We start from the raw sequence: 27,118 nt of genomic DNA on the forward strand, positions 1-27,118 counted from the left end.
CTAAACATTAATAGTAGACACGTAAGGAAAAGACAGTGCCTGCTCTAATGTCCAAGGTAGGCACACTGCAGCCTTAGACTATGGGGCGGTCTGGCTAATCCTCAGCCAGTGTCCAGCTACATGGCTAGCACTGCAGATGGTCTCTGCCCAGCCCTACGAGCCAATCCTGTACATCTGGGCCATCCGCTCAGCTGGATTTGACCCCAAAGGGAAATGAAAACTGCACTTATCCTCTGGCTCCCTGGTGGCAGCTATTGCTTAGCTGCTATTTAGGATTATCTGCAGACCCCTGAGACAGATCTAGGGGAGTGGGGGTGAAATAGCTTATTTGAAAGCTTTATATATTTTCATAGAAATCCAAATGCTGTTTGGTCATTAAGTGTGCATTTTCTGCTCCCTGTCCCACCCAGGATTGCCTCTCCCTTACTCCACACCCTCCCAGCTGTGGACCCTACTTGCAAGCACTTCCCTTCTCATTTTGCCTTAATCCGGGGCTCAGGCAAATAGGATATGACCAAACCTCATTTGGGCAGCAATGCTGGAGACTGATGTACACTTTTAAGCCAAAAGGGTTGAGACTAAGTAGCATTATGAGAGTGCCTGCTTTGGATTAATCCTCTAGTGCTGCCTCTCCCCTAAGCATACACATCTCGTTTCTGTGGTCTGCACTTTTGGCAGCTGTTATTAAAACCTTAGTTCTCCCCTGTGAGGCCTGGTCTGTTTGCTGCTTTGCTGAGATGGTAGCTTTACAGAGAGTCATCAGGTTATTCTCAACCTGATTCATTTCTTTGGACTCTACTATCAAGATAAGGTCAGAACAGATTAATCCTTAGCCAAGTGATAAACTTCTTAAAAGAAAACTCTAGACTTAAAAAAAACATAAATATGAGAAATAAGGTTCTAATTTTTAAGAGGAGACCTCATGGGCTGATCAGTGTAATAGTGCTATAAGCCAACCTTGCTGCTGGGACACTGACTTCCCTGTCACACTTCAGATGACCCAGGACATGAGCATGTGAAGTCCTACATCCTCCTCCAGCTGGAGCTAAGGCACAAGTAGGGGCTGGGCTGTTTCACTCTCCACAGGTTCATATCCTGGAATCTTTGCCTCCAAATTTGAGCTGCAAAAATAGTCACCATCTCCAAAAGGTGCTAGAAATCAGGGAACCAAGTCTTACTGATGAATTTCCCAAGTGTATCCACACTCCCATGGCCCCTGCCTCCACCAACGCCTCCTGGGATTATATCAGGATACAGTCGATAATTAAGAACAAAATCCAAAAGCTGAAGACTAAATGATTTCTTTGGATTTACATTCATTTGTGAAATACAGATACTGATTTAGTGAATCAGTGTATGAGAAGAGACCCTCTTAAATGACATCACTTTTATAAACACTAATTATTTTTCTCAAGTCTGGATTTCCTATAAGTCACATCAGTCACAGTTAAATTCCACTTCTACCATTTGAAGGCTTGTCCACTTCCAGCCTAAACCAGGAGAAATGTAAAGAACCCACAATTTGTCTAATACTTGATAGTGTTTTATTTCCAACTCTGATCCCTGCCCTGTAATTAGAAAGTCCTGCCAGTTTGCTCCTGACAGTTCTTGCTATGGGCAAGCCAGTATCATGTTCTCTGAAACACACTGTCTTTCATCTGGAGTTAGAAACTAGATATAAGATGGAAAAAAAGAAGCGGAGCCATTGCTGTGCATAGAACCAACCCACCAGGGTCCAACCAGCAGCAGTTGTTATTGAGGATAAGACTGCTTAAAAGACCCAAGCAGGGTAAGAGAACAAAGGCAGTTCTTTCTACAGTGTGAAGAAAGACAGGTGACTTCACAGCTTCCAGACACCCAGACTTCACAGCTTCCAGTTGCTTCATCAACCATGCTTCACCCCAGGAGTCATTCTTGCTGTCACGCTAGCTGAGGCTTATGGGCCTCTCTTTGCAGCTCTTCATACTCTTCCCCAGGTTTCAGCTGGGGGCCAGGGATCATCACCGTCTGAAAGAGCAGGAAGCTGAGTTATCTACTATCCAAGTCCATGGTTTACCCAAGAGATTCACACCTGCCTCCAGGCCTATCCCTAAAGGATTCCTCTTCCTGGGGCTGCATCACCCTCCCTCTCCACTAGGAGGTGCCCAACAGGAGTGGCTGAGGATGCCATGTCTTAAACTAGGTGGCCCTAGTGGTAAGGAACCCGTCTGCCAATACAGGAGACGTAACATGCGGGGGGTTCAAATCCGGGGTGGGGAAAATCCCCTGGAGGAGGACATGGCAACACACTACAGTATTCTTCCCAGGATAATCCCATGGACAGAGGATCCTTGTGGGCTACAGTACATGGGGTCGCAAAGAGCTGGACCTAAGACTCAAGCAACTTAGCACACCTTAAACCATGTGAGCTGCTTTACCTTAAGGATGGGCTGCTTAGGGGGTGCCCATGGGGGAATAATCTTGCCATGCATTCTCCAGCTGCCATAGGGATTCGCCAGGTGCTTTTCAAAGACAACATACTCCAGGACATCCCTGGGCACATTTTCCTGTCCATACATCAACCGGCCAAACCGGTCATAGATGGCCAGAGTCTGCAAAGATGAAAGCACATCAAGTTGGTTAGCCCTCGGAGTTGTTTAATTCTGAATCCAGACTAACCGATCAACCACTGACACTTTACTCTTAGAGGGTTTTTGACTGGGTGGGGAGTGTGGTCAGGGTGGAGGGAGTGGAAGGAGGTAGGAGGGGTCCCAGGAAGGGGAGGGAATAATATCCCCACACCTGGGTTCGCAGCTAACATACAGCAGTGGGAAGGGTGCAGTGACAAGGCAAGGAAGACCATGGTGAGCCTTTCCTTAGAACTCACAGTCCTGGGTAGCTATACCCAGGACTCAGAGGTAGGTGCTCAACCTGAGAGTGAAGAAAAGCTGGGAGGAAAGCAGAGTGGTGCCTCTACCTGCCGGGTATGCATGCGGACGGTGACCTGGCCATACGCGTTGCTCTGGGTCACCAGACTCGAACAGCGAACCTGCACCACCCGGGGGGGCTCTAAAGATTCTACGAAGCTCCAGCGGACGGTCTTATATTTGATGTCCCAGACCATGTCCTGAGGGCAGAGAAGAGCTCAACTGGATTCCTGCCCGCACCTCCCGCCCCCTTACGGAAGTGGGTGCTTATTTCCATGCTTCCTCTTCTTGCAATGCCACAGTCAACATGCAACGTTTCCCATCAAATGCGCTCTGGTGCTTATTTTTTGTCTCACTTTTCTAAATTTTGCTTAAGCTACTGCTCCAGCTCACCTTACAACAACTCTCTTTTCGTTTCTAAATCATGACTCAAGAGCCAATTACCACCTGGAGGACCCTTCTCCAAATCAATGAAGACCTCATTCCAAATTGCCAGCTTACCTAATATGCTATCCCTCCCACACACTTTCATAATCTGCTCACTATTGCATGCATTTCTGTTGGCTGCACGTTTGTTTTTTTCTCTTACCTTTCTGCAGTTTTTATAGGAATTATAGACTTTTATAAAGGTTAATAACCTGCTTAGACTAAGAAAGCTATCCTTGTGCCTGGGGAGATGAGGCAGAACTGAGAGCAACTGAAATTCTTATTCTTGAGTTTCTAACTAAACCACAAAGTCCTCATAGTCAGGAGTCTCCCAAAGTACCTAGCACCCTTGTTACCACAGTGTAAGCCTCATGCACACTGGTTAAATCCTTTATTGTAGCACAGGCATGTGCAGGGCTGGCCTAATGTGACCATCCCCTCACCTCAGGATCTGTAGTCTTAGTACTGCTTGCTCAGGGACCTCCTCTATCTTCAACTGCACGGCCTTTACCAGACTCCATATCAAGTCATTACCATGCAGCCAAACATAATGAACTTTGGTCTTTTGCCTTAAACTTCCTGAACTCTCAAAACTGATCCTTAAGAAAACTGAGGTGCTATCTAGAATCTGTCTACTCAGGCATCCCACAATTCTAAGGAAGATGAGAACCTACCGGAAAACAGTTTTCGGTTACCAAGGTATGAAGTCGGTCATGGTCTGAGCTAAAAAGGAAAGAAATTTGTATCACTGACTGCTGCTTTTATGATACTCCCTATGAACGTTGAAAATGGCCCTGAAAGTGGAAAACTATTCCCTTCATTTTTACAAATATTTTCTGCACACCTACTATAAGCCAGGTAATATACTAAGTCCTAGAGACATAAAGATAAAGAATAACATAATTTCTCAGAAAACCATGAGCTAAAAAAGCAGTGCAAATTTATGTCTGAATCTCAGGAGCAGAAAGAAATTTCTCTGAAATTACTATATATCCTTGAGATGGGTAAGAGACCCTCACTGGGACATGGGGACTGATTTCTGTTCTAAGCTGGAACAAGATTCAACACAAACAACAATCAAAAGCTCAGCTTATCTCCTTTTACCATGGATACATCATCAATACCAACTGCTTAGCTTTATTTTTTACACTTTCATCCTTGAACCTAGCCAAGATATAACCAGTATGGCTGAGTCCCTTCTCTGTTCATCTGACACTACAACACTGTTAAACAGCTATAGAAAGAAAGTGAAGTCGCTCAGTCGTGTCTGACTCTTTGTGACCCCATGGATTGTAGCCTACCAGGCTTCTCCGCCCATGGGATTTTCCAGGCAAGAGTACTGGAGTGGATTGCCATTTCCTTCTCCAGTGGATCTTCCTGACCCAGGGATCCAACCCGGGTCTCCCACATTGTGGGCAGACGCTTTTACTGTCTGAGCCACCAGGGAAGTCAACGGCTTCCATTAAATGGCTATACCCCAATACAAAATAAAAAGCTTAAGGTTTGGAAAAAATAAAAGATAACCACTTGTCATTTCTGGTCCTTTCCACACAAACTGTCCCTCCATCCCATCTTTGTGGCTGCCAGAGTGACCAAGTTATGCTGATTCTGTTCAGTAAGAAAATGAGACAACAAACCCAAGCTCCTGTACATGTAAGATTTTAGGAGGGTTTCTAACTTCAGGTAAACCTAAGACCACAGATTAGTTTCTTTCAGATACACATTCATGACTTTCTCCTGAAATTTATTTTTTTTTGTTGCTTTTTTTCTGTCTTCTGCAATTTAACACTTCCTGAGTGGTTAAAGTCTTGCTCTTTGAAAAACTGTGCCTCTAATGCCAGAGTGGGTGATATGTTAGTTGTTTGTTTCACTTCCACTTCTATTCCAAATAAAAAAGACTCTGAGTCATTTCCCCTCCCTGTAGCTCTAGACGAGACTAGATCAAGTTGTGGTGACAGATACCACAACCACCACACCTGGCACCTCTGAATGAATTCTTCCTCATCACTATCTTCGCCTAGAAATCTTTTTTTTTTTTTTTTTAATTTTTACTTTATTTTGCTTTACAATACTGTATTGGTTTTGCCATACATTGACATGAATCAGCCACGGGTGTACATGAGTTCCCAATCCTGAACCCCCCTCCCACCTCCCGGCCTAGAAATCTTCAGTAGAAATAAACTCCTCCTTTTATGAGCTGACTCCGTATTTTGTAATAGAACTTATCCTATAAGTAAGTTTGCAATAAAATTTACCCTCCCACTGAAAACATCCAGAAAGGTTGGACAGAATATAATAAACACAGACACACACACATTTTTAAATCTCTAGCGTAGTACACGAGAAAGGAAGCTAAGTCCATAGGTGCCAGAGAGGAAGAGGGAATTAAAAGTGGAATGGAAAGAACATAAGTTGATACCACAACCAGGTAAGAGATGATTTAGGGATCGAGAAATAGGATCTGATGGCTAGAGCCTGACTTTTCCTAAAACCCAGGATGTTGGAACGACAGGGAGTTAGAATCGAAATCCCTGTATAAAGCTATGACCCTCAAAAGAGTCTGGCAGCTGCAGGAAAAGGAAACTAGAAAAATAGTCCACCAACCTAGAGACAAAGCTTCCCTCTGTCTAGAGCTCTGAGGAGGGGGAAAAAATCTAAAAAACAAACAACAACCACCAAAAAACCCCATGAAAACTGAAAAATTAAAGCTCTAAGTACACATTATACTCAGATGTAGACACAAAATTTATAGTATCTCTATGACGCAAGAATTCCTAAACTAAGAAATTAACATAAAAACTAATACCTTGCCAATGCTATCCCTAGAGGATCTGGCAGAAACACACAGAGAAAACCTCTCTGGGAGCATATTCATAACTTAGGTTGTCTGGAATTCCCTCAGAAGAAACACACTCCATCATCAACACTACAAAACAGACCTGGAATCAACCTAGCAAAATCAACAGACACAGACATCAAGCAAAACGACAGACCAGGAAGCACTAGGGGTGGGTCCCTTCATTGAAATAACTGATAAATAAGAAAAACAAAATCTCAGGACTCTGGATACTTATAACAACCAGGGGAGTGCCTGATGAAGGGAGAAGCCAATGAGTCTGGATTTAAGAACATGTACAAACCATCTACCCTCCTCTTTCCCTCAGCCCTGCCATGACTGTGGGACAGTGGTCTGTATTCTGGAGTGGATGGCTGGTACTTGGGCAGGCAGCAGGGACCCTCCCCTCCAAAATTTGAGTTTGCACATTCTGGTCAGTCTGGTGGATGGCAGAGAGACCAGCACAAACCATGCCACTGTTTTGGCCCTGCTGGCTGCAGCAGTTTTTCCCATTAACAGATATAAAGGGATAAAGGGAAAATAACACCTATTTTGTTTTTATTCAGTCAGACAATTTAGGAAATCTTTGTCAGGTCACTGGCCAACTGCAGAGATAATGGAACAGAAACTTCAATGACTACTACCCACAACAAAGAATACACACTTAGCAGTATTAGTTTGGAAAAGTCACAAATGGATGGCAGTGGCACTAATCAACAAAGTCAGCAGTTTCCGAGGAGCAGAGCAATCTGATTTTCAGAGCTACCACACACTACTACTCAGAATGTCCGATTCTCAACAAAAACTTACAAAGTATACAAAGAAACATGAAACTATGGCCCACCTACAGGAAAAAACTTTTGACAGAAGCCATACCCTGAGGAAGCCCAGACATTAGAATTATTAGCCAAAGACATTAAATCAACTGTCCTACGTGCTCATTGAGATAAAGGCAACCAGGGAAAAAGAACTAAAGGAAATTCTAAAACAATCTACGAAATAAGTACATTAGTAAAGAGAGAAAAATTATGAAAATGAACCAAACAAATTCTAGAACTGCAAAATACAGTGAAAGAAATTAAAAATTCACTACAGGGGTTAGGGACTTCCCTGGCAGTACAGTGGTTAAGATTTCACCTTCCAGTGTAGGGGGCACAGGTTCAATTCCTGGTCAGGGAGCTAAGATCCCACATATCTCCTGGCCAAAAAGCCAACACATTAAAAAAAAAAAAAAAAAAAGCAAGCAATAAGGTAACAAATTCAATAAAGACTTAAAAAAAATTCACTACGGGGTTGAACAGCAGATCTGAGCAGGCAGAAACAAGGGATCAGTTACCTGGAGGATAAAACTATTGAAAGCATCCAATCTAAGGAGCAAGTGAAAGTTGCTCAGTTGTGTCCCACTCTTTGCGACCCCATGGACTATACAGTCCATGGAATTCTCTAGGTCAGAATACTGGAGTGGGTAGTCTTTCCCTTATCCAGGGGATCTTCCCAACCCAGGGATCGAACCCAGGTCTCCCACATTGCAGGCAGATTCTTTACCAGCTCAGCCACATAACTTGAGGATAAAACTATTGAAAGTATCCAATCTAAGGAGCAAAAAGAAGAAAAAAATGAAGAAAAACGAGTAGAGCCTGAGGTACCTGTAGGACACTGTCAAGTGCATGAACACACAAGCATAGGATCCCGGAAGGAGGAGAGAGGAGGCAGAAAAACATTTGAAGAAATACTAGTTGAAGGACCCTCCCTAAGGGCCCAGTGGTTAAGAGTCTGTGCTTCCACTGCAGGGGACACAGGTTCAATCCCTGGTCGGGGAAGTTCCTGCATAATGCATAGTGTAGCCAAAAAGACAAAGAATAGAAAGAATGGCTGAAAGCATTCCAAATCTGGTAAAAGAAATAAATGTTCATATGCAAGAAACTCCACAAACTCCAAGCAGAATAAACTCAAAGAAATCCACACTGAGACGCAGTACAGTGCAAGTGTCAAAGCCAAAAGACAAAGAGAAAATCTTAAAAGCAACAAAAGAGAAGTAATTTGTCACATACAAGAGACCTTAAAAAGGTTAAAGTTGATGTCTTATCAGAAACTATGGAGGCCAAAGGGCAGTGGGATGATATATTTAAAGGCCTAAAAGAAAATCTGTCAACTAAGAATTCTATAGATAGAAAGACTATCTTTTAAAAATGAAGGAAAGGGCTTCCTCGGTGGCTCAGTGGTTAATGCAATTCCATTTCAGGGGACATGGGTTAAATAAATCCCTGGTCGGGGAAGTTCCACATGCCATGAGGTATGGCAAAAGAAAAAAAAAAAAGAAAAAAGAATGAAGGAGAATTGTAGATATTTTCAGATAAACAAAAATTGAGAGGGTTTATTACCAGGAGATCTGTCCTATTAGATAAACTAAAGGAGTTTTTCAGACCTAAATGAAAAGACACTAGACAGTAACTTAAAGCAATAAGAAATAATCAGCACTGGTACAGGTTACTATATAGGTAAACATAAAAGCCAGTATTCCTGTACTTCTGATCTGTAATTCCTCATTTTTTTCCTATTTGATTTAAAAGACACATGCATAAAACATGGGTTACAAATGTATGTTATGGGCATATAGTGTATAAACATATAATCAGTGGCAGTAACAATGCAAAGGGGAAGGGACAGAGATACTTAGGAGCAGACTGCTTGTACACTATTGAAACTTTGATATTATCCAAACTAGACTGTTAAGATACTAATTCTAATCCCTGAAGTAACCATTAAGAAAATAATTTTTTAAAAATCGGTAAAAAAAGGAAAGAAAGGAATCAGAAAGGTATACCACTGGGACTTCCCTAGTGGTCCATTGGTTAAGAATTCGCCTGCCAATTCAGGGAACACTGGTTCAACCCCTAGTTCCAGAAGATTCCACACTCCTGGGACCAATGAACCTTGTGTGCCACGACTGAGCCCATACTCTACAGCCCTCAAGCCCCAGTTACTGAAGCCGGTGTGCCTACTGCCCTTACTCTGCAACAGAAGACGCCACTGCAATGAGAGGCTCAGGCACCACAACAAAGAGGAGCCCTGGCTTGGTGCAACTAGAGAAAGTCCGAGAACAGCAACAAAAGATCCAGCACACACAGCCAAAATAAACAAATAAATACATAGGTAATATTATTTTAAAAAAAATGAAGTTGGATGCTTACTTTACAGCAAAGACCAAAATGTGAGAACCAAATCTATAAAACTCTTAGAAGAAAACACTGGGGAAAAATTCCATGACACTGGATTTGGCAATGATTTGTAGATTTGACACTAAAAACTCAGACAACAAAAGAAAAAACATGTAACTTGGACTTAAGGAAAATTAAAACGTTCTTATATCAAAGTACACTACCAAGAAAGTAAAAACCCATGAAATGGGAGAAAATATTTATAAAGCATATATCTGATATGGGATCACTATCCAGAACACATAAAGAGCTCCTGCAACCCAATAACAAAATAGCAACCCAACTGTGGCCACTGCTGAGTTGTCCAAATTGCTTCACATATCAAGTGAAGGACTTGAACAGCATCATCTTTTAAGATTTTAAATAGCTCAGCTGGAATTCCACCACCTCCACTAGCTTTGTTTGAAGTAATGCTTCCTAAGGCCCACTTGACTTCACATTCCAGGATATCTGGCTCTAGCTGAGTGACCACACTATCGTAGTTATCTTGATCATTAACTTTTCAGAATATAGTTCTTCTGTCTATTCTTGCCACCTGTCCTTAATCTCTTCTGCTTCTGTTAGGTCCATATGATTTCTGTTCTTTATTGTGCCCATACTTGCATGAAATGTTCCCTTGATATCTCCAATTTTCTTGAAGAGATCTCTAGTCTTTTCCATTCTGTTGCTTTCCTCTATTCCTTTGCATTGTTTGTTTAAAAAGGCCTTCTTATCTCCTTGCTATTCTCTTTAACTCTGTATTCAATTGGGTATATCTTTCCCTTGCTCGCTTGCCTTTCCTCTTCTTTCCTCAGCTATTTGTAATGCCTCCTCAGACAACCCCTTTGCCTTCTTGAATTTCTTTTTCTTGGGGATGGTCGTGATCACCGCCTTCTGTATAATGTTATGAATCTCTGTCCATAGTTCTTCAGGCACTGTGTCTACCAGATCTAATCCTTTGAATCTATTTGTCACCTCCACTGTGTAATTCATAAGGAATCGATTTAGGTCATACCTGAGTGACCTCATGGTTTTCCCTACTTTCTTCAATTTAAGCCTGAATTTTGCAATATGGAGCTCATTATCTGAGCCACAGTCAGCTCCAGATCTTGTTTTTGCTGACTGCATTGAGCTTCTCCATCTTCAGCTACAAAGAATATAGTCAATCTGATTTCAGTATTGCAAAGCTAGTGGAGGTGATGGAATTCCAGCTGAGCTATTTCAAATCCTAAAAGATGATGCTGTTCAAGTGCTGCACTCAATATGTCAGCAATTTGGAAAACTCAGCAGTGGCCACAGGGCTGGAAAAGATCAGTTTCCATTCCAGTCCCAAAGAAGGGCAATGCCAAAGAATGTTCAAGCTATCAAACAATTGTGCCCATTTCACATGCTAGTAAGGTTATGCTCAAAGTCTTCAAGCTAGGCTTCAGCAATATGTGAACTGAGAACTTACAGATGTACAAGCTGGGTTTAGAAAAAGCAGAGGAAACAGAGATCAAATTGCCAGCATTTGCTGTATTATAGAGAACAAGGGAATTCCAGAAAAACATCTACTTCTCCTTCATTGACTAAGCTAAAGCCTTTGACTGTGTGGAACCCAACAAACCGGAAAATTCTCAGAGGTGGGAATAGCAGACCACCTTACCTGTTTCCTGAGAAACCTGCATGCAGGTCAAGAAGAAACAGACTGGACATGAAATATACTGACTAGTTCAAAACTAGAAAAGGAATACAATAAGGCTGTATATTGTCAGCTTGCTTATTTATGTACTTCTATGCAGAGTACATCAAGCGAAATGCTGGGGTGGATGAATCGCAAGCTGGAATCAAGACTGCTGGGAGAAATATCAACAACCTCAGATATGCAAATGATACCACTCTAATGGCCGAAAGTGAAGAGGAACTAATGAGCCTCTTGATAAGGATGAAAGAGAAGAGTGAAAAAGCTGACTTAAAACTCAACATCCAAAAAACTAAGATCATGGCATCCAGTCCCATAGCTTCATGGCAAACAGAAAGGGAAAAAGTGGAAGCAGTGACAGATTTTACTTTCTTGGGCTCCAAAATCACTGCAGTGACTGTAGCCATGAAATTAAAAGATGTTTGCTCCTTGGAAGGAAAGTTATGACTAATCTAGACAGTGTATTAAAAAGCAGAGACATCACTTTTCTGACAAAGGTATGTGGAGTCAAAGCTATGGTTTCTCCAGTAGTCAGGCATGGATGTGAGAGTTGGACCATAAAGAAGGGTGAGTGCTGAAGAATTGATGCTTTCAAATTGTGATGCTGGAAAAGATTCTTGAGGGTCCCCTAGACTGCAAGGACACTAAACCTGTCAATTCTACAGAAAATCAACCTTGAGTAATCAGAGACTGGAAGGTCTGATCAATCAATCAGACATTGGAAGGTCTGATGTTGAAGCTCCAATATGTTGGCCACCTGATGTTAAGAGCCAACTCATTGGAAAAGACCCTGATACTGGGGAAGATTGAAGGCAAAAGGAGAAGAGGACAACAGAGGATGAGATGGTTAGATAGCATTATTGACTCAATGGACATGAATCTGACCAAACTTTGAGAGACACACAGAAGCCTGGTGAGCTAGAGTCCATGGGGTTTGTAAAGGGTTGGACACGATTTAGTGACTAAAAGACAGACACCAGAAAGGATCAAGATGAGTTAGGGATCAGGTGGGCTGAAAACAGCTGCCTTTAAGCAGAGTCCTAACACTTGCCAGTGGAGCTGAGCCAGACCAAATGGTGAAAATTCCCAGATGCAGTGAGAGAAGTCAAAGATAGCTCCAGGCTCCAATTATTTCCCAGAGAGGAAGGTCTCTCACTCTAGAATTCTTACCTGAAGAAAAAAAAAAAAAAAAAAAAACGAAACATCTAGAATAATAGCTTCTGAGAACATAATGGGTATAAGACAGGGAGTTCACATACTTGTTTAGACACAGGTGAGCTTCAATGAAGATATCCTGGGCTTTTTCAGGGAAGTCCTTTACTTTAAAATTAGGATCACTTTCTTTTATCCTCCGGATTCTGTAAAATTAAGCATGAGAATCATTTTAAAGATGTCATTCAATTTCCATAACTTAACAGCTTACTTTACCTCCATTAATGTTCTGTCCATTTATTCAGTAATTGTTTTTTGAATGTGCCAAGTCCTATAAATTCAGCCTTCTAACTTACGCTTAAATCAATTATTCTAAAGAAAAACCAATGTTTCTCATAGTGAATTTCTGGAATTTTGACATCAAAGAAAATATCCTATAAGCACTAACGAAGAAAAAACAGGTTTCATACAGAGGTTCAAGAGTCAGAAAGACACTGGGCTTCTAACTAGCAACATCAGAAGTTAGAAAGATTAGAAAGACAATGGAGGAGTATTTTTCATGGAGAAAAAAATGACTCCCAGTCCAGAATTCTATATCTGGGCAAATTATTTTTTTTTGGCCACACTGCATAACATGACAGGTTCTTAGTTCTCCAACCAGGGATTGAACTTGTGGCCCCTGCAGGGGAAGTGTGAAGTCTTAACAACTGGACCACCAGGGAAGCCCTATGGGCAAATTATAAATGAAGTGGGAGACTAAAAGAAAGACTTTTTCTTAGCCTTGCAACATTTCATTTATTTAACTTCCACTCTTTCTCAGGAAGCTGCGAGGGAATGAGTACCACCAAAATAACTGAATGTACCATGAAGGAGAAAGACATAAAATCCAGGAAACAGGGACTATATATAAAAGCAAGGCAAATGGATTAGCAGGATGATGATAAAAGTAGATCCCACAATGTACAGTGAGCCTGAAGAGTGACCAGTCCAGACTGAAAAAGGTAAGAAGGCTCCAGAAGGGCTTTCTTCTTTATGATGAGATTGATCGAATAACGTTTTCTACACAGTGAGAGAAAATTAACACAACCAGGAGTTCTACAAGGAAATGAGAAAAAAAGACACTTAATACCAGGAAAATAAAAAACTATTATGCAGGAAAGGAAATGTAATAATAATGTACTGCATGACTCAGCTGTCAACAGCATTTTCATAGTTATAATAATGTAAACAGGGAATTATGATCTAATCAGTGTTACCAAAAATGTATTAAGAGGATGAGGGACACCATAACCCAGAGGAATTTATCCCAGGAATGCAGGGTTGGCTTAACACTAAAAAATCAATTAATGTAATATACCATATAATACAATAAAGGACAAATATCACATTATCATGTCAATGATCAGAGAAAAAGCATTTGACAAAATCAACTCCTTTACACTCTTTTCACCTCAAAGCCTTGTTTTGTTTCCCTGGAATGCTATTCCTCACCACATTTCTCTACTCAGCTAACTCCAAGCAACCCTTTAGATCCCAGCTTTAAATGTCATTTTCTTAGAGAAGCCGACTCTGAACTCCCAGACGGGGAAAGATAACTTTCCATGGCACTCATACTTCACCCTATCTGTAATTATGTGTGTACAATCAGTAACTGGTCTCCTCCCCTAGACAATAAGTGTTGTGTTCATCAACATCATGAACTCTTCCACCAAAGAGTTCACAAGCCAGGAAAGAAATACATGAGAGGAGATCATCACAATACAGAGTTATTGGAGATAGTAAAAATAAGCATACTGTTATAACAAAGGCAACTCCAAAAAAAGTCAGGGAAGGCTTAAAAGCAGACACAGAAATTAAAAGCAGACCTAGAGATTATCATACTTAAAAAAGTAAGTCAGAAAGAGAAAAACATATACCATACAATATCACTTATATGTGCAGTCTAAAATATAACACAGGGATGTCCAGTGGTTAAGACCCTGAGTTTCCACTGCAGAAAGTGCAGGTTTGATCCCTCTGGTCAGGATACTAAGATCCCATATGCTGAGTGGTGCAGCCAGAAAAAAAAGGGGGGGGGGGGCGCAGAAAGAAACATATCTATGAAAGACAAACATAATCAAAGCTATGGTTTTTCCAGTAGTCACGTATGGATGTGACAGGTGGACCATAAAGAAGGTTGAGCACTGAAGAACTGGTGCTTTTGATTGTGGACTCTTGAGAATCCCCTGGACAGCAAGGAAATCAAACCAGTCAATTCTAAAGGAAATCAACCCTGAAAATTCACTGGAAGGACTGATGCTAAAGCTGAAACTCCAATACTTTGGCCACCTGATGCGAAGAGCTGATTCACTGGAAAAGACCCTGCTGCTCAAAAAAGATTGAGAGCAGGAAAAGAGGGTGACAGAGGATGAGATGGTTGGATGGCATCTCTGACCCAATGAACATGAGTAAACTCGGAGACAGTGAAGGACAGGGAAGCCTGGTGTCCTGCAGTTCATGTGGACACAAATTGGACACAACTTAGCAGTTGAACAACAACAAAGAAACAAAGAGAACAGACTTGTGGTTGCCAAGGGGGAGGGGAGAGGAGAGGGAAGAACTAGGGGTATATTACAAAAAAAAGCAGGGCTTTCTGGTGGTCCACTGGTTAAGACTCCGCCTTGCAATGCAAGGGACACCAGTTCAATTCCTGACTGGGAAGATCCAACATGTTGAGGGCAACTAGGCCCCTGAGCCACAGCTACAGTGCTATGGAGCCCAGCAGCTGTAACTATTGAGCCCACATACAGCAACTACTGAAGCCCACATGTAGTGTGGGGTGTAGGGCCTAGTGTAGGGCCGTGTTCCACAAACAAGAGAAGCCACTGCAGCCAAAAATAAATATTAAAAAAACCCCAAAAAACAGCAGACACAATGCTTGAGGAAAAAAGACATTTTTCAGAAAAAGGAAAGGATGTACAAAGAGACGCAGCACAGCAACTGTCAAGGAACTAGCAATTAGTTTGGAAATGTTAAAGTTTAGGATGAGAAAAATGAAATAGACAATGGTGAAAAGAAAGGTAAGAGCTGAATCATTTTTTAAAAAGCCCTGAATACCACTGAAGAAATCTATATTTTATTCTTCAGATAATAAGGAGCCACAAGAAGTCTGAGGCAGAGGCGTTGATATGATAAGATCTGTATATAGAGGAATGTTGTAGCCACATGAAGAATTGACACTAACTCAATACACTTATGCATAGAAATCTATATATAACCTTAAAGAGCCTATAATTTACATATAATCACAGCCAGAGTGACAGATACTGAAAATCTCTTTAGGAAGACAGTTTTGGCTTCTGCTCCTTAACGAAAGCACAGTTAGCTCCCTAGAAAAGGTCTGTCTTCTTAAGCCTTTTTTGGTTTTTCTTACTCTCTTAAAATCTCAGGTATTTCTCTTAGAAATATGCTCTCTCTTATTACTACTTTCAATTGTTAAATATGTGATCAAAAAAGTGTCCTACAAACTTCAATGTCAAATTCCTAAATGATGTGACAAAAACGAGAAGTCAAGGCTGAGATGCTAAGATTCAGAATGCCCATACTATTATACATTGTCTATTACATGGAAAGAATATACTGTCAAGTTATCAGAGGAGTTATACACAATTAATCCAAGATGGCCTCTCTGGATTAAGTAGCAACAAGAAATTTTTATTCTAGTATGAACTCCCAGCTGTCTCAGATACCTACGACAATTGGGATGCCACATTCTTCTTTAATCGCTCAGTCCTCTGTGCCAGTCCCTCCTTAGAAAGAGCTGACACTCGGGCATCCCCCTCAGGAGGAACATAGGCATCAAAGATACTAGCTGTAAAGAGAGAAGGAGAAAACTAAGCAAGCATTGCAAGATTGAGAAAAAGTCATCTTGAGGTCATAAAAAATTGGGAGGGCTCCTGGATACAAAATAGACTATCCACAGACTTTTCCATGCAGAGGACATCATGCAGGATTAGAAAAAGTAGAGTAAGATAATCTTTAGTCTTCAGAAGAGTTTTAGCTTCTTCTTGTACAAAATGGAAAAATTTTACCCTCGTCTTCCAGGAATATTGTGAAAACAAGATCAAAGATGACCTCATGAATGTATACAAATTATTAAAGCTGAACTGATTTGGGGGTTAATTAAATGCTATCATTCACAGTCCAAATCACTCCATTTTTCAAGACCTTTGACAGAAGGGGACTGGGTTAGGGCTTTACCTGTACAGGCCAGATGTATGGGACGTTCCAAACTTTCTTGAGGAATGACCAGTCCTGCTTTCCGGGCATATTCTATGAATTCTTTTTCTGTTTTGTATTTGGGTTGATAAGGAGGGGGTGTGAAACGTTTTTTAGTTCTCACTGGAACTACTGCTGAGGACTGAGTCATCAGGATTGGCTGGAGGATAGCAGAAAAAGGTTAGGTAACCTGGGAAAAAATCTTATACAAACTGTAAGCAAAGACAGAAAGGGCACATCCAAAGAATGACTTAGGAACAATTATAAAGCCACACATCATGGGGAAATGCTTCTGTCTTAACAATTATAGCTGTCTCTTACTAAAAGACAGTAAGCAACTTTTACTAATACTAATACCACTCAACCTTTACTAAAGGCTTTCTTTCAGTACTTTTCATACTACAGGGCTATGCCAACTCAAGAATGCAGAGTTGATGAAAGTTGATGGAAGCAAGGTTGATCAGACTGATGAAAGAACGCTCAGTCTGATGGGGAACTTAAACACCAACCCAGTACTCTCTTTTCTTCTGCTCTACCTTAACTCAGAAATCTCTACATTTACTCAGATTACATTGTGCTCATTCTATTGGGAGCCTCAACGTAAACTTTATTTTGTCGTTCTAGCTCCATAAGCTCTTTAAAGGCCAGATCCCTTTTCTCGCTGACCATGAAGTTTGTTGAGGCAGGAACGATTTTCCCTCCTTTACAGCTACTAATCAATTTAGTACGTTTATAAAAAATCAACGGGAAGCGAGACCACCTTCCAAACCATTACTTCTTTCCCATTTAACACCCGTACGCCAGTGAGACCCAGGGCAAACCGGAGAAACTTAATCCCCGAGAACCTGCCCGCCCTGATAGCCCTACGAAGGCTCTCCCCACTCAGCCAGACAGCTGTGTCTCGCCTACCTCAACTGCTCCCTACTTAGGCACGATCTGTATCGCCCAAGTTCACCAAGGACAACCGTAAAATGAGTATTTCCCTCTACTCTGTCCTCCTCCAGCCCGCAGACTTCCAGCCACCCCATCCCTACCCACCTGCCGAGACCATCGTCCTAGAGCCCTGGATAAGCAAGACAAACTCCGCGGCAAGGGGGCTGCCATTTTGCTCACGCAAAGGCAGCTGGGAAGGAAACAGTGAAGAGCCGGAGGCTGGAAAGAAGGCGCATAGGGCGGAGCTAGCTCGGGCGTGGAATTTTCCAGGGCACGCGCCCTCCGCCAAGTGTGAAGGGCGCGAACGCGCACGTACGCGTTCCGGAGGGAGCGAGGGTGGAGTTGGGCTGCGCTTGCGCAGTAAGATGGCGTTGGGGGTAGGGTGGAAGCACGGTTGTCACGCGCCGGGCGGAGAGCGTGGAGCTACAACTGCGCCTGCGCACCAAGGTTTCTGGCGGCCAGGAGCTACTGCATTCCAGGTTTGGGACAGAGCTGCACCTTTTTTCCATTCCATAAAGAACGAAAAGGTGTTTCCCTTCTGAGACAAGTGTTTTCTTCAGTGCCTACTTGGATCTTAGGAAGGACGAAAATGTCTAGCTTGTGGGTCTGTATCCCATATGGTGGGTAACCTTAGCCAGAGCTCTAATTTTCCCAGTCTATACCGTCAGAAGAATATCCTATCGAATTAAGGAAATTAATGACAACTATGTTTATTGAAGCAAAAACACGTGGACTGACAAAAGCATTTGTTTGCCATTTGGGGATAGAGGCACAGGTTTTATTAACAAAAAATGACTTATACTTAGAAATCATTTACCAGATGCTAGGCAATTTTCCGATTATTTTATATATTTTAACTCAATCCTCATCACAAACAAGAGTAATATTCTTGTATATAACAAGATGTGCCGGCTCGAAATTAAGTACGTAATTTATTTAAGGTCACACAGCTGATAATTGGCAGAACTGGGATTCAAATTTAAGCAGTCTGACTCCAGAACCCATGCACTGACTACTGTACTGTATTTCTTAACATTAAGTGGTTAAAGGATTCATGTTGTTGGGATCATCCTGGAAAATCCAGTACTGTAACCATAGGTGAATAATAAGCACTTTTCATACTTACCCTTAGGTTTTTATCTCATTCTGCCAATTAATGTTTATTGAACACTTACCTATGGTATTTTGCAATGAGTTGGGATCTATGAGCTGTACAATAGAATTGCTACAAAGGTCCAAGTAAAATGCTAACAACTGTCAAAGGAAAGGGAGATTACTTTTGGATTTGGGGATCTGATGTCTTAAATCTCGACTTTTTGACTATACTGTGTACACACACACACACATTTTTTGGCTTCACCGCAGCTTGTAGGATCTTAGTTCCCCAACCAGGGATTGAGCTCATGCTGTCTGCAGTGGAAGCACAGTCTTAACCACTGGACTGCCAGGAAAGTACCTATATAGTCTTCAAAGCTAAGGATTTTCTCACAAGTCTTAGCCATAGCCTTGAACCTATAGCATGACACATTAACAGTGACATGAAGTTAGGTGTTATATGTATATGCTAAAGAATATATTAAGCATTTAAATGAGATATATTTATTTGTTAACAAAGTCCTATAGAACATGAATTGGTTTTTTTTAACTGGTTTTCCTGAAAAGTGAGGAAACCCCACTCCATGATGAGTGGTTATTAATGCAGAGCATTGATACAGTCTTTCTGGAATTATCTGCCTCACTGTAGTCTTATGTTTGTCTCCCATGGTAGCCAACACATCCTAGACTGTCTCCGCCTTCCCTCTGGTCAGTTTCCCAGGGAACACAAACTTGTTCATATCAACCTGTATGAAATAATAAGGGGAGTCAATTGCTTTTAATTCATTCTGAGGTCAGTTGTAAATGGGTTCTATAGCTGCTCTTTGGAGAATTCATATTATCTTCCTGTCTCATTAACTGCATGGAAAATTGGGAGCTGTCTACCTGGGGATGTTAACATGAAAAGGATACTTCTTAATTCCACAAACATAGAAGTTCACACTACAGAAAAATCAAGATAAGAACAAGAAAAGGAAACTCTTTTGTAATTAGAGGAAGGAATAAGGTTAGGGGCTCAGCCTTGCAAATAAACAGTCTTGCACATAGTAGACACATTTATTCATTAAGTGGATCATGGGAAAAAATAAGTGAATCAGTAGAATCCCAGATAAACTATCATGCTGCTGCTGCTAAGTCGCTTCACTTGTGTTCGACTCTGCACGACCCCATAGATGGCAGCCCACCAGGCTCCCCGTCCCTGGGATTCTCCAGGCAAGAACACTGGAGTGGGTTGCCATTTCCTTCTCCAATGCATGAAAGTGAAAAGTGAAAGTGAAGTTGGTTAGTCGCATCCGACTCTTCTCGATCCCATGGACTGCAGCCCACCAGGCCCCTCTGTCCATGGGATTTTCCAAGCAAGAGTACTGGAGTGGGGTGCCATTGCCTTCTCCGAAACCTATCATGAGGCAGAGGCAAAGTTGATTTCTGTTTCCCCAAATATAGGGAGTTCCTGGGACCACTCATTGTCTTATTCTAAATGGATCCAAAGAGGATGGGATAGCCCATGAGCAGTGGGACATACACTGTGCCTGCATCCCCCCCAGACCACCACACTGGCAGACGATGTTAAAGATTGGAACTTCTGAAATTCTGCCTGGTAGACCTACATTCTGGGCTTCCCTGCTGTCTCAGTGGGTAAAGAATCTGCTTGCCAATGCAGGAGACGTGGGTTTGATCCCTGGGTCAGGAAGATTCCCTGAAGAAGGAAATGGCAACCCACTCTAGTATTCTTGGCTAGCAAAATCCCATGGACAGAGAAGCCCTGCAGTCTGTAGTTCATGGAGTCACAAAAAGAGTCAGACACGACTTAGCGACTAAACACCAACCTACTTTCCCAGAGAAGCACTGGTGATTTGAACAAGGAAAATACTTCTGGAGAATTGGAAGAATTGGATTACAATATGTTTATTGATTACAGTAAACAATATGACACTTGGATTGAAGTGAGCAGTAGGCTTGCCCTGTGTTTATTTCCCTCCCTTTGATGAGAGCATGAAGAGCAAAGGAAGTGAATTGTCCAAGGTAAGGTAACATAGAAACCATGACTTCTAACTTTCTAAGAAATGGTCTCAACTGATCTTTAGCTAACGTTAGCAGAGTTTTTACGTCACTTGGAGAGTTGACAAGGCTCTTTTTTAATGGTGCCTCAGCGTACATCTTAGTTCCACCTCTTTTCCTCACTATAGAAAAGGAGTAATTAAGTGCCTAACTCATAGAATTGTTACTAACTTAGTAAATGAGTTAATACATGTCCTGCTCTGGTTAGGTAGGATAACTGCTTCCAAGCCCCATCATAGCCATGGAAGAGATAGATGGAGCCTAGCAGGGGCCTGGTAAGCGGAACTCCTTGTGCTGACACAGATAATATCAGTGGTCCTGGATTCCACCCCAGTGCAGTGTCCCTAAAGCAAAAGAGCCCATAACCTGCATATGAATTGGAAATCCTCAGGAAGCCTTATGTGTGTTAGGTCTCTTGCTAGGGAAAAGCGAAAAGCTTATGTTAAAGCTAAAACCATCAAAATGTAGATTGTTTCCGTACCCCAAAGTGATTCCTTATTTCTGTGCTGCATGACTTTCTTCTCCTCGCTGTTCTGTCTCATCCATCCTTCCGTTCATCCCTGCAGCTGAAGACAAAGGCTTTCTCCTTTATCTTTTTCTGCCTGCCTCAGACTCTTTATTTCTAAAGGTATGTTTAGGAAGAGATACTGCTCGTCCTGGCTCAGCCAGAAAAGAAGCCAATGCATCCTGCTGTTCAAGTGAGGTCTCAAGTTAATCCCTCCCCTCTTCTTGCTCCACTTTCACCCCAGCTGGCTAAATCAAGCGATAATCCTGAAAGGGAATTTCAGGCTATTTGTGACTTCCCCACTCCACTCCCTACCCACCACGTTCAGGGAGGAGAGAGCAAAGCCCCTGGATCAGAGTAATCTGTTTCTAACCCACTTCCATTCCCAGGGATTACCTCTCCAGGAGGAGAGAGACAGGAATAAATCTGACATCTTGGCACTGAGAACTTGCGGAAGAAGCTCCAGCAGTGCCTGCAGAGTGTGGGCATGAGGTTCAGGAGCCTGGGAGCTTGTTCTCATAGGCTGGGTTCCCAACAAACAGAAAGTGTGATATAATGGAAAGGTTTGGGAGGCAGGAAACATGGGTTCTAGTCTCACCATTGCTGACATTGACTTCCTTGTGGCCTTAGGAGTCACTTCATATCACTGATCACTAATTTTCCCCATTAAAAAAAAAATAGCACTCCAGAGTCTTAAAAACCTACACTCCCTCCTGATGTGTGGCGGTGGTTTAGTTGCTAGGTCATGTCCGACTCTTGTGACGCCATAGACTGTAGCCCACTCCATGGGATTTCTCAGGCAAGAATACTAGAGTGTTCTGCCATTTCCTTCTCCAGGAGATCTTCCCTACCCAGGGATCAAACTCAGTCTCCTGAACTGCAGGCGGATTCTTTACTGACAGAGAGCCACCAGGGTTGAGCTCCTATTAATAATGCATAAAGGCCTGACAAAGACTCCCTTTAGGGACCCTTGTGAACCAATTGCTCAACATACCTTCCCTCTGGTCTTTGTTCTTTCCTTTACCTTCTATGGACCCTGACATATGAACATGTATCTCCTACCTGGCCATTCTTTGGGGATGCTCTCCAGTTCCAGCGCTTCGGGGTGGAAGCTCTGTGAATGCAGAAAACTTCCACTAGAGGGTACCAAGGTTTCACTGGCATCTCCGATCACAAAGAGGCCTATGCAAACCCAACAGTTACAGGGTTTTCTTAGTACTTACAGTCAGAGATTAAGAGATCTCCATTCATTATTCCTTACCTGGTCTGCTTCTTACTGTTCGTGGAAGGCTTAAGAAGTCTCTACTCTTGACGTTATTTTGATTTAATTTGACATCAAATCAAATGCATTTTGGTATAGTGGAATTCAACTGGCTGGGTCCGCTACTTCGGAATTCTATGGGCACATTATTTAACTCTTCTGAGGCCCAGTGTACCCATCTGTGAAATGGGGATAATAAAATTTACCATTTTAAATAACAAAATTTACCATGTAGGGCTCTAGTGAACACTAAATGAAATCCTATATGAAAATTTGTGACTGGTACACAGTAGGTACATAAAATTGTGTCTTAACTAGCGGAGAGTCCTCAGAATTGTCACAAACAGGGAATGGTGTTGAGGAAAGAAAGATGAATTTTCGAAAGCCAAGTATACCTCCAAACAAGAGATGTGATTTTGCCATTTTGCTCTTAAGTCTTACAGGTTTCCAGGCTTGTGCTTCTTGGTCCTGCTCAGCCTCAGCCCTCGTTCCTATTCTGTTCTCTGTGTCAGCCCAGCCATGGCACTCTTCTGCCTTTTTCTCATCTTGATTTCCTTGGAGGTGAGTTTAGTTTCTACTTCCTCCTCACTTCCTTGACAAAAAGTCCTTTGTATTTTGCCCTGCGTTTTCTGAAAAGCCACCTCTCCACCTGGTTCTGTTCTTCCCTTCTCATCTCTCCTATATTCACTTCTGGGGTGGAATGTGCCATCTGTTTCTGAGACTGAGCAGAAGTTTGGGGAAAAGGGAGGGCGAGCATGTCAGGGCTTGCGTGTCAGGAGACACGTTACAGCTGCAGGGCAAACCAGGGTGAAACCGCAAGCCAGAGGCCCCAGGGCAGGCAGCAGTAAGGCCCGCCCCTCGGCTCCTCTCTCATCTCTCTCTCACCCCAGAGGTTTCCTGGCAGGAGTGGGAGAGGTTGGTATCGAGTCCTTGAGCCCTGACTCATTCCCTGACCTAGTTGGGTGTTACCCAGTTATCTCCCAAACCTTTCTCCAGAGGCCTTTACAACACAACAGTGTCATCCTAGAAAACAGAAGAAGCAAGCGCACCACCTGTGAACTCCATGCCCATCTGAAGATCTGAACAACAAATTAGTTTGCTGTCCTCATGGCTTTATATACCACCCAGGAGGTTACACTGGTTATAAAGTAAACAGAATCATCTCACCCTGAGAAATCGACTATTTTCCAGATTGCTTTACAGAAATAATCATGTTTAACTTTCTCCAGAGAGAATAAAATTGTGATTTTATTTTTCTTGGGCAGGGGAAGGGGCTGGGGTAAGGGTGGACGAGGACTGGAACACTGAGCCAGGAAGTGACTGGCTGTTATCACAAAATGAGTCAGGATTCTATATAGAGACTAACTCAGGTTTCCTAACCCCACCCCAAATTCCATTCTCTTTGCCTCAGTCTAGTTACTTTTAGACTTTTGTAATGTTCCAGGTTTTCTGGACCCTCACAGAAGTTCTTAAAATCTCCAAGATTCCTGAGAGCTTAATAGGAGCTTCTAGACCTCATACATGTCCCTCTCACTGTTTGTCCTGTGGAAATGCGAGTTGTATGTTTCCTCCTCAACAGACTGTTGAAAACACTTCAGAGTTATTTAAGATTCAAAGACCAATGTAGTAAGTTGTCTGTGTGAACTGAGATCTTGGAGACAGGAGATTCCATTTTTAAATCATTTGTTTGTGTTCACCTATTACTGTCCTTCTGTGCCACCATGCTAGTGGATGCTGACGATTATTTCCTTATCTCCCCTTTATACAAAGGTCCCAGTCACTCCTTCACTAGGGTCATGCTTCCTGAAGACAGGAGCTGGTTTCCAAGAAAGCAGATTTTTGCTTTATCCTTTGGCAGAGAGAATGGAGTCGTTGCACACAGGCCAGAACATTCTTTCTGCCAGAGCTTCCCATCTGGAAGAAAAGAGAAAAAGAGTTTCAGAGTTTCCATAAGGTCTGCCTGAAAAAGAGGAGGAAGGAATAGTGAGCCCTCTGGAGGGAAGATGAAAGCTACAGGGCTGGAACCCCAAGTTCCGTTGTCTGGAAAGAATATCAGATTCTGCAGGCCTGAAACCCTGACCTGGCAGCTCCTACCTTCCCCTTCCTCCTAACTCTTAGCCAGGATTTATTCTGATCCCCATTCCTTTAACTTTTCACATGTATTTATCTGTCTTTATCTGTCTTGCCTATTCCATCTCAGAATTTTCCCTCTATTCTTTGTTCTTTATGTACTTCCCTGCCAGTTTTGTGCTCTCCCTATGGGTGACTCTAAAATATTCCTAGACTACTTCTTAATGCATCTCACAAAAATAAGATTGAAGCATTAGAAGGAACTTTCTCACCACCTGTGATGTATGGAAGGACTTCAGTGGGTCCATAGAGCCTCTGAAATTGAATGCTGATTTAATGTATATATGTGTCTTTCTGGAAGAAGGCCCAGAGCTCCTATCAAGTTCTCAGATCTTCCATTCAGATCCCTGCCTCTTGACCCTGTAGTTCAATGTGTTTCAGTTGTAAAGCTGAGAACCCAAGTTAATTTTGGAAACTAGAATAATTCTATTTTTTAAAATGAAAAAAATAGAAAATATCAATGTGTATCACATGTAGTAAGGACAGTAGTTTTGATTAACATGATTCAAAATGTATTTATATGATAATTTTTTATATATAAAATCAAAACATCTAATCTCATTCATTTCATGAATATTTATTGAGTTACCATAGATATTGCTCTGATCACTGGGAATATGGAAAATGAAAGAGACATTTCTGGTCCACAAGCAGCTCGCATTTAGTAGGAAAGAGAGAAGTACACAAAAACATTGCAAAAGAATATTAAGTCCCATTGCAGAAGTAAGCACAGGGTACAGGGTATAAAAGAGACTTCCCTTTGGGACTTCCCTGGTGGCACAGTGGCTAGGAATCCACCTGCCAATGCAGAGGACATGGGTTCGATTCCTGGTCCAGGAAGATTCCACGTGTCTCGAGCAGATAAGAGCCCATGTGTAACAACTACTGAAGCCCACACTCCTAGAGCATGTACCGCACAACAAGAGAAGCCACCAGAGTGAGAAGCCTGTGCAGCACAACTAAGAGTAGCCCCACTCACTACAACTAAAGAAAGCCTGAGTGCAGCAGCAAAGACCCAGCGTGACCAAAAATGAATAAATAAAAGAGTATGACACATTGTTTAGAGTTCAGGTGGGGCCATGCTTGGGTATTGTGTGGAGAGATGAGTAAGAATTTGCAGGATACATAGTAAGAAGATGTGCAATTCGAGGCAAGAGGATTGACGTGCACAAAGACACAGCAGTGTAAGACAACACAAGGATGGCCAGGGTTGCTGTCAAAGTGGTCTCGTGTGTAGTCCCTGTACTGTGGAGAGGTTGGATACTTAGGCTAGATCATGGAGAGTCTCCCACTAAATACAGAAATGCTTAATATTCGTAACAGACAGCTCTGCCTGGGCTCTTTCAATGAGATAGAACCGAGAATTTTGTGAAGCAGCTCATTGTATTCTTGAGCATCTGATTGTGACAAATTCCTTCCTGTACTGATGTAATTGCTTCCCTTGTTCAACCATTGATTCTCATTTACCTTCTGCAGCATAGCAAAAGGAGTTGACATCGCCTTCTATTAGGTTGAAACAAATGAAGTTGCCTGTTTATAAATGAAGATAGTAGGATGGTTGGCAATTTCATGTTGTTAGCCTGTGCTTGAAAAAAGCCAGTTATTTGAGGGCAGTTATTATTTATCTACCTCGCTCTTCTCTTCCCAGTATCTAATATCTTTGCTGCTGCTGCTGCTAAGTCACTTCAGTCGTATCCGACTCTGTGCGACCCCATAGACGGCAGCCCACTAGGCTCCTCTGTTCCTGGGATTCTCCAGGCACGAATACTGGAGTGGGTTGCCATTTCCTTCTCCAATGCATAAAAGTGAAAAGTGAAAGTAAAGTCGCTCAGTCATGCCCGACTCTTAGCAACCCCATGGACTGCAGCCTACCAGGCTCCTCTGTCCATGGGATTTTCCAGGCAAGAGTACTAGAGTGGGGTGCCATTGCCTAATATCTTTAAACTCCATCAAATTCTTCCTTAACTTGGGAAGTTACTAGATCCTTTTTCAACCTGATCTCTCCCTGGACATACACTGGTTCATCAGTGTCTTTCTTTCTTTCTTTTTTAATATTCACTCATTTGTTTGTTTAGTTTGACTGTGCCCGGTAGTTGCGGCACATGCGGTCTTTGATCTTCCTTGTGGCATGCAGGATCTTGAGTTGTGGTATTTGAACTCTTAATTGTGGCATGTGGGATCTAGTTCCCCGACCAGGAGCTGAACCTGGGCCCCCTACATTAGGAGCACAGAGTCTTAGCCACTAGACCAAAAAAGGGAAGTCCCCATCAATATCTTTTTAAACATGAGGTACCCAAAACTGGTCAGTTTAAAACACAGTGACACTGTTATCTCTTTGATCTAACATTGTGTCTTTTCATGAAACTGTGACTACATTGGGTTTGGTGAGTCCTAAATCTTTTTCACATAAAATGCTGTCAAGGCAGCCCCAATCCTTCCGATACAATTGATTTTTCTTGGCTGCATCACCCAGCATGCAGGATCTTAGTTCCTTTATCAGGGATAAAACCCATGCCCCCTGCAGTGGAAGCTCAGAGTCTTACCCATTGGACAGCCAGGGAAGTCCCCTACATCTGGAGTTTTATTTTATCCTCGTCAAGTTTCATTTTCTTGATTTTGGCATTTTGTTCAAATCTGTCAAGATGAGTTTAAAACATTTTTAACTGAAGGATAGTTGATTT

General features: G+C 42.2%; 1 protein-coding gene and 1 long non-coding RNA gene across 2 annotated transcripts; one reads left to right on the forward strand and one right to left on the reverse strand.

Annotated features, from left to right (window-relative positions):
- Positions 1–1,285: 1,285 nt before the first annotated feature.
- Positions 1,286–17,676, reverse strand: MRPL45 (mitochondrial ribosomal protein L45). The gene is made up of 8 exons (XM_040245546.1): positions 17,494–17,676; positions 16,438–16,615; positions 15,931–16,048; positions 12,306–12,404; positions 4,007–4,055; positions 2,957–3,106; positions 2,418–2,591; positions 1,286–2,007 (listed from the first exon to the last, which is right to left on the reverse strand). The coding sequence occupies exons 1-8, from the start codon at positions 17,557–17,559 to the stop codon at positions 1,921–1,923; spliced, it is 921 nt and encodes a 306-aa protein (XP_040101480.1). The 5' UTR covers positions 17,560–17,676; the 3' UTR covers positions 1,286–1,920.
- A 93-nt stretch (positions 17,677–17,769) lies between these two features.
- Positions 17,770–23,605, forward strand: LOC120867254. Its single transcript, XR_005721829.1, has 4 exons — positions 17,770–17,867; positions 20,402–20,505; positions 22,743–22,868; positions 23,304–23,605. It is a non-coding gene; the product is annotated as an uncharacterized LOC120867254 (long non-coding RNA).
- Positions 23,606–27,118: the final 3,513 nt, after the last annotated feature.

The sequence above is a fragment of the Oryx dammah genome, unplaced genomic scaffold, assembly GCF_014754425.2.
Source record: "Oryx dammah isolate SB20612 unplaced genomic scaffold, SCBI_Odam_1.1 HiC_scaffold_8, whole genome shotgun sequence".
Taxonomy (NCBI): domain Eukaryota; kingdom Metazoa; phylum Chordata; class Mammalia; order Artiodactyla; family Bovidae; genus Oryx; species Oryx dammah.

Bases quoted from the DNA above. Each gene is read 5' to 3' on its own strand.
- MRPL45 (XM_040245546.1), bottom strand. From the start codon at position 17,559: ATGGCAGCCCCCTTGCCGCGGAGTTTGTCTTGCTTATCCAGGGCTCTA. The intron at 16,616-17,493 runs GTGGGTAGGGAT...GCTATCCTCCAG, and splicing joins TAGGACGATGGTCTCGGCAG to CCAATCCTGATGACTCAGTC. The intron at 3,107-4,006 runs GTAGGTTCTCAT...CTCTGCCCTCAG, and splicing joins TAACCGAAAACTGTTTTCCG to GACATGGTCTGGGACATCAA.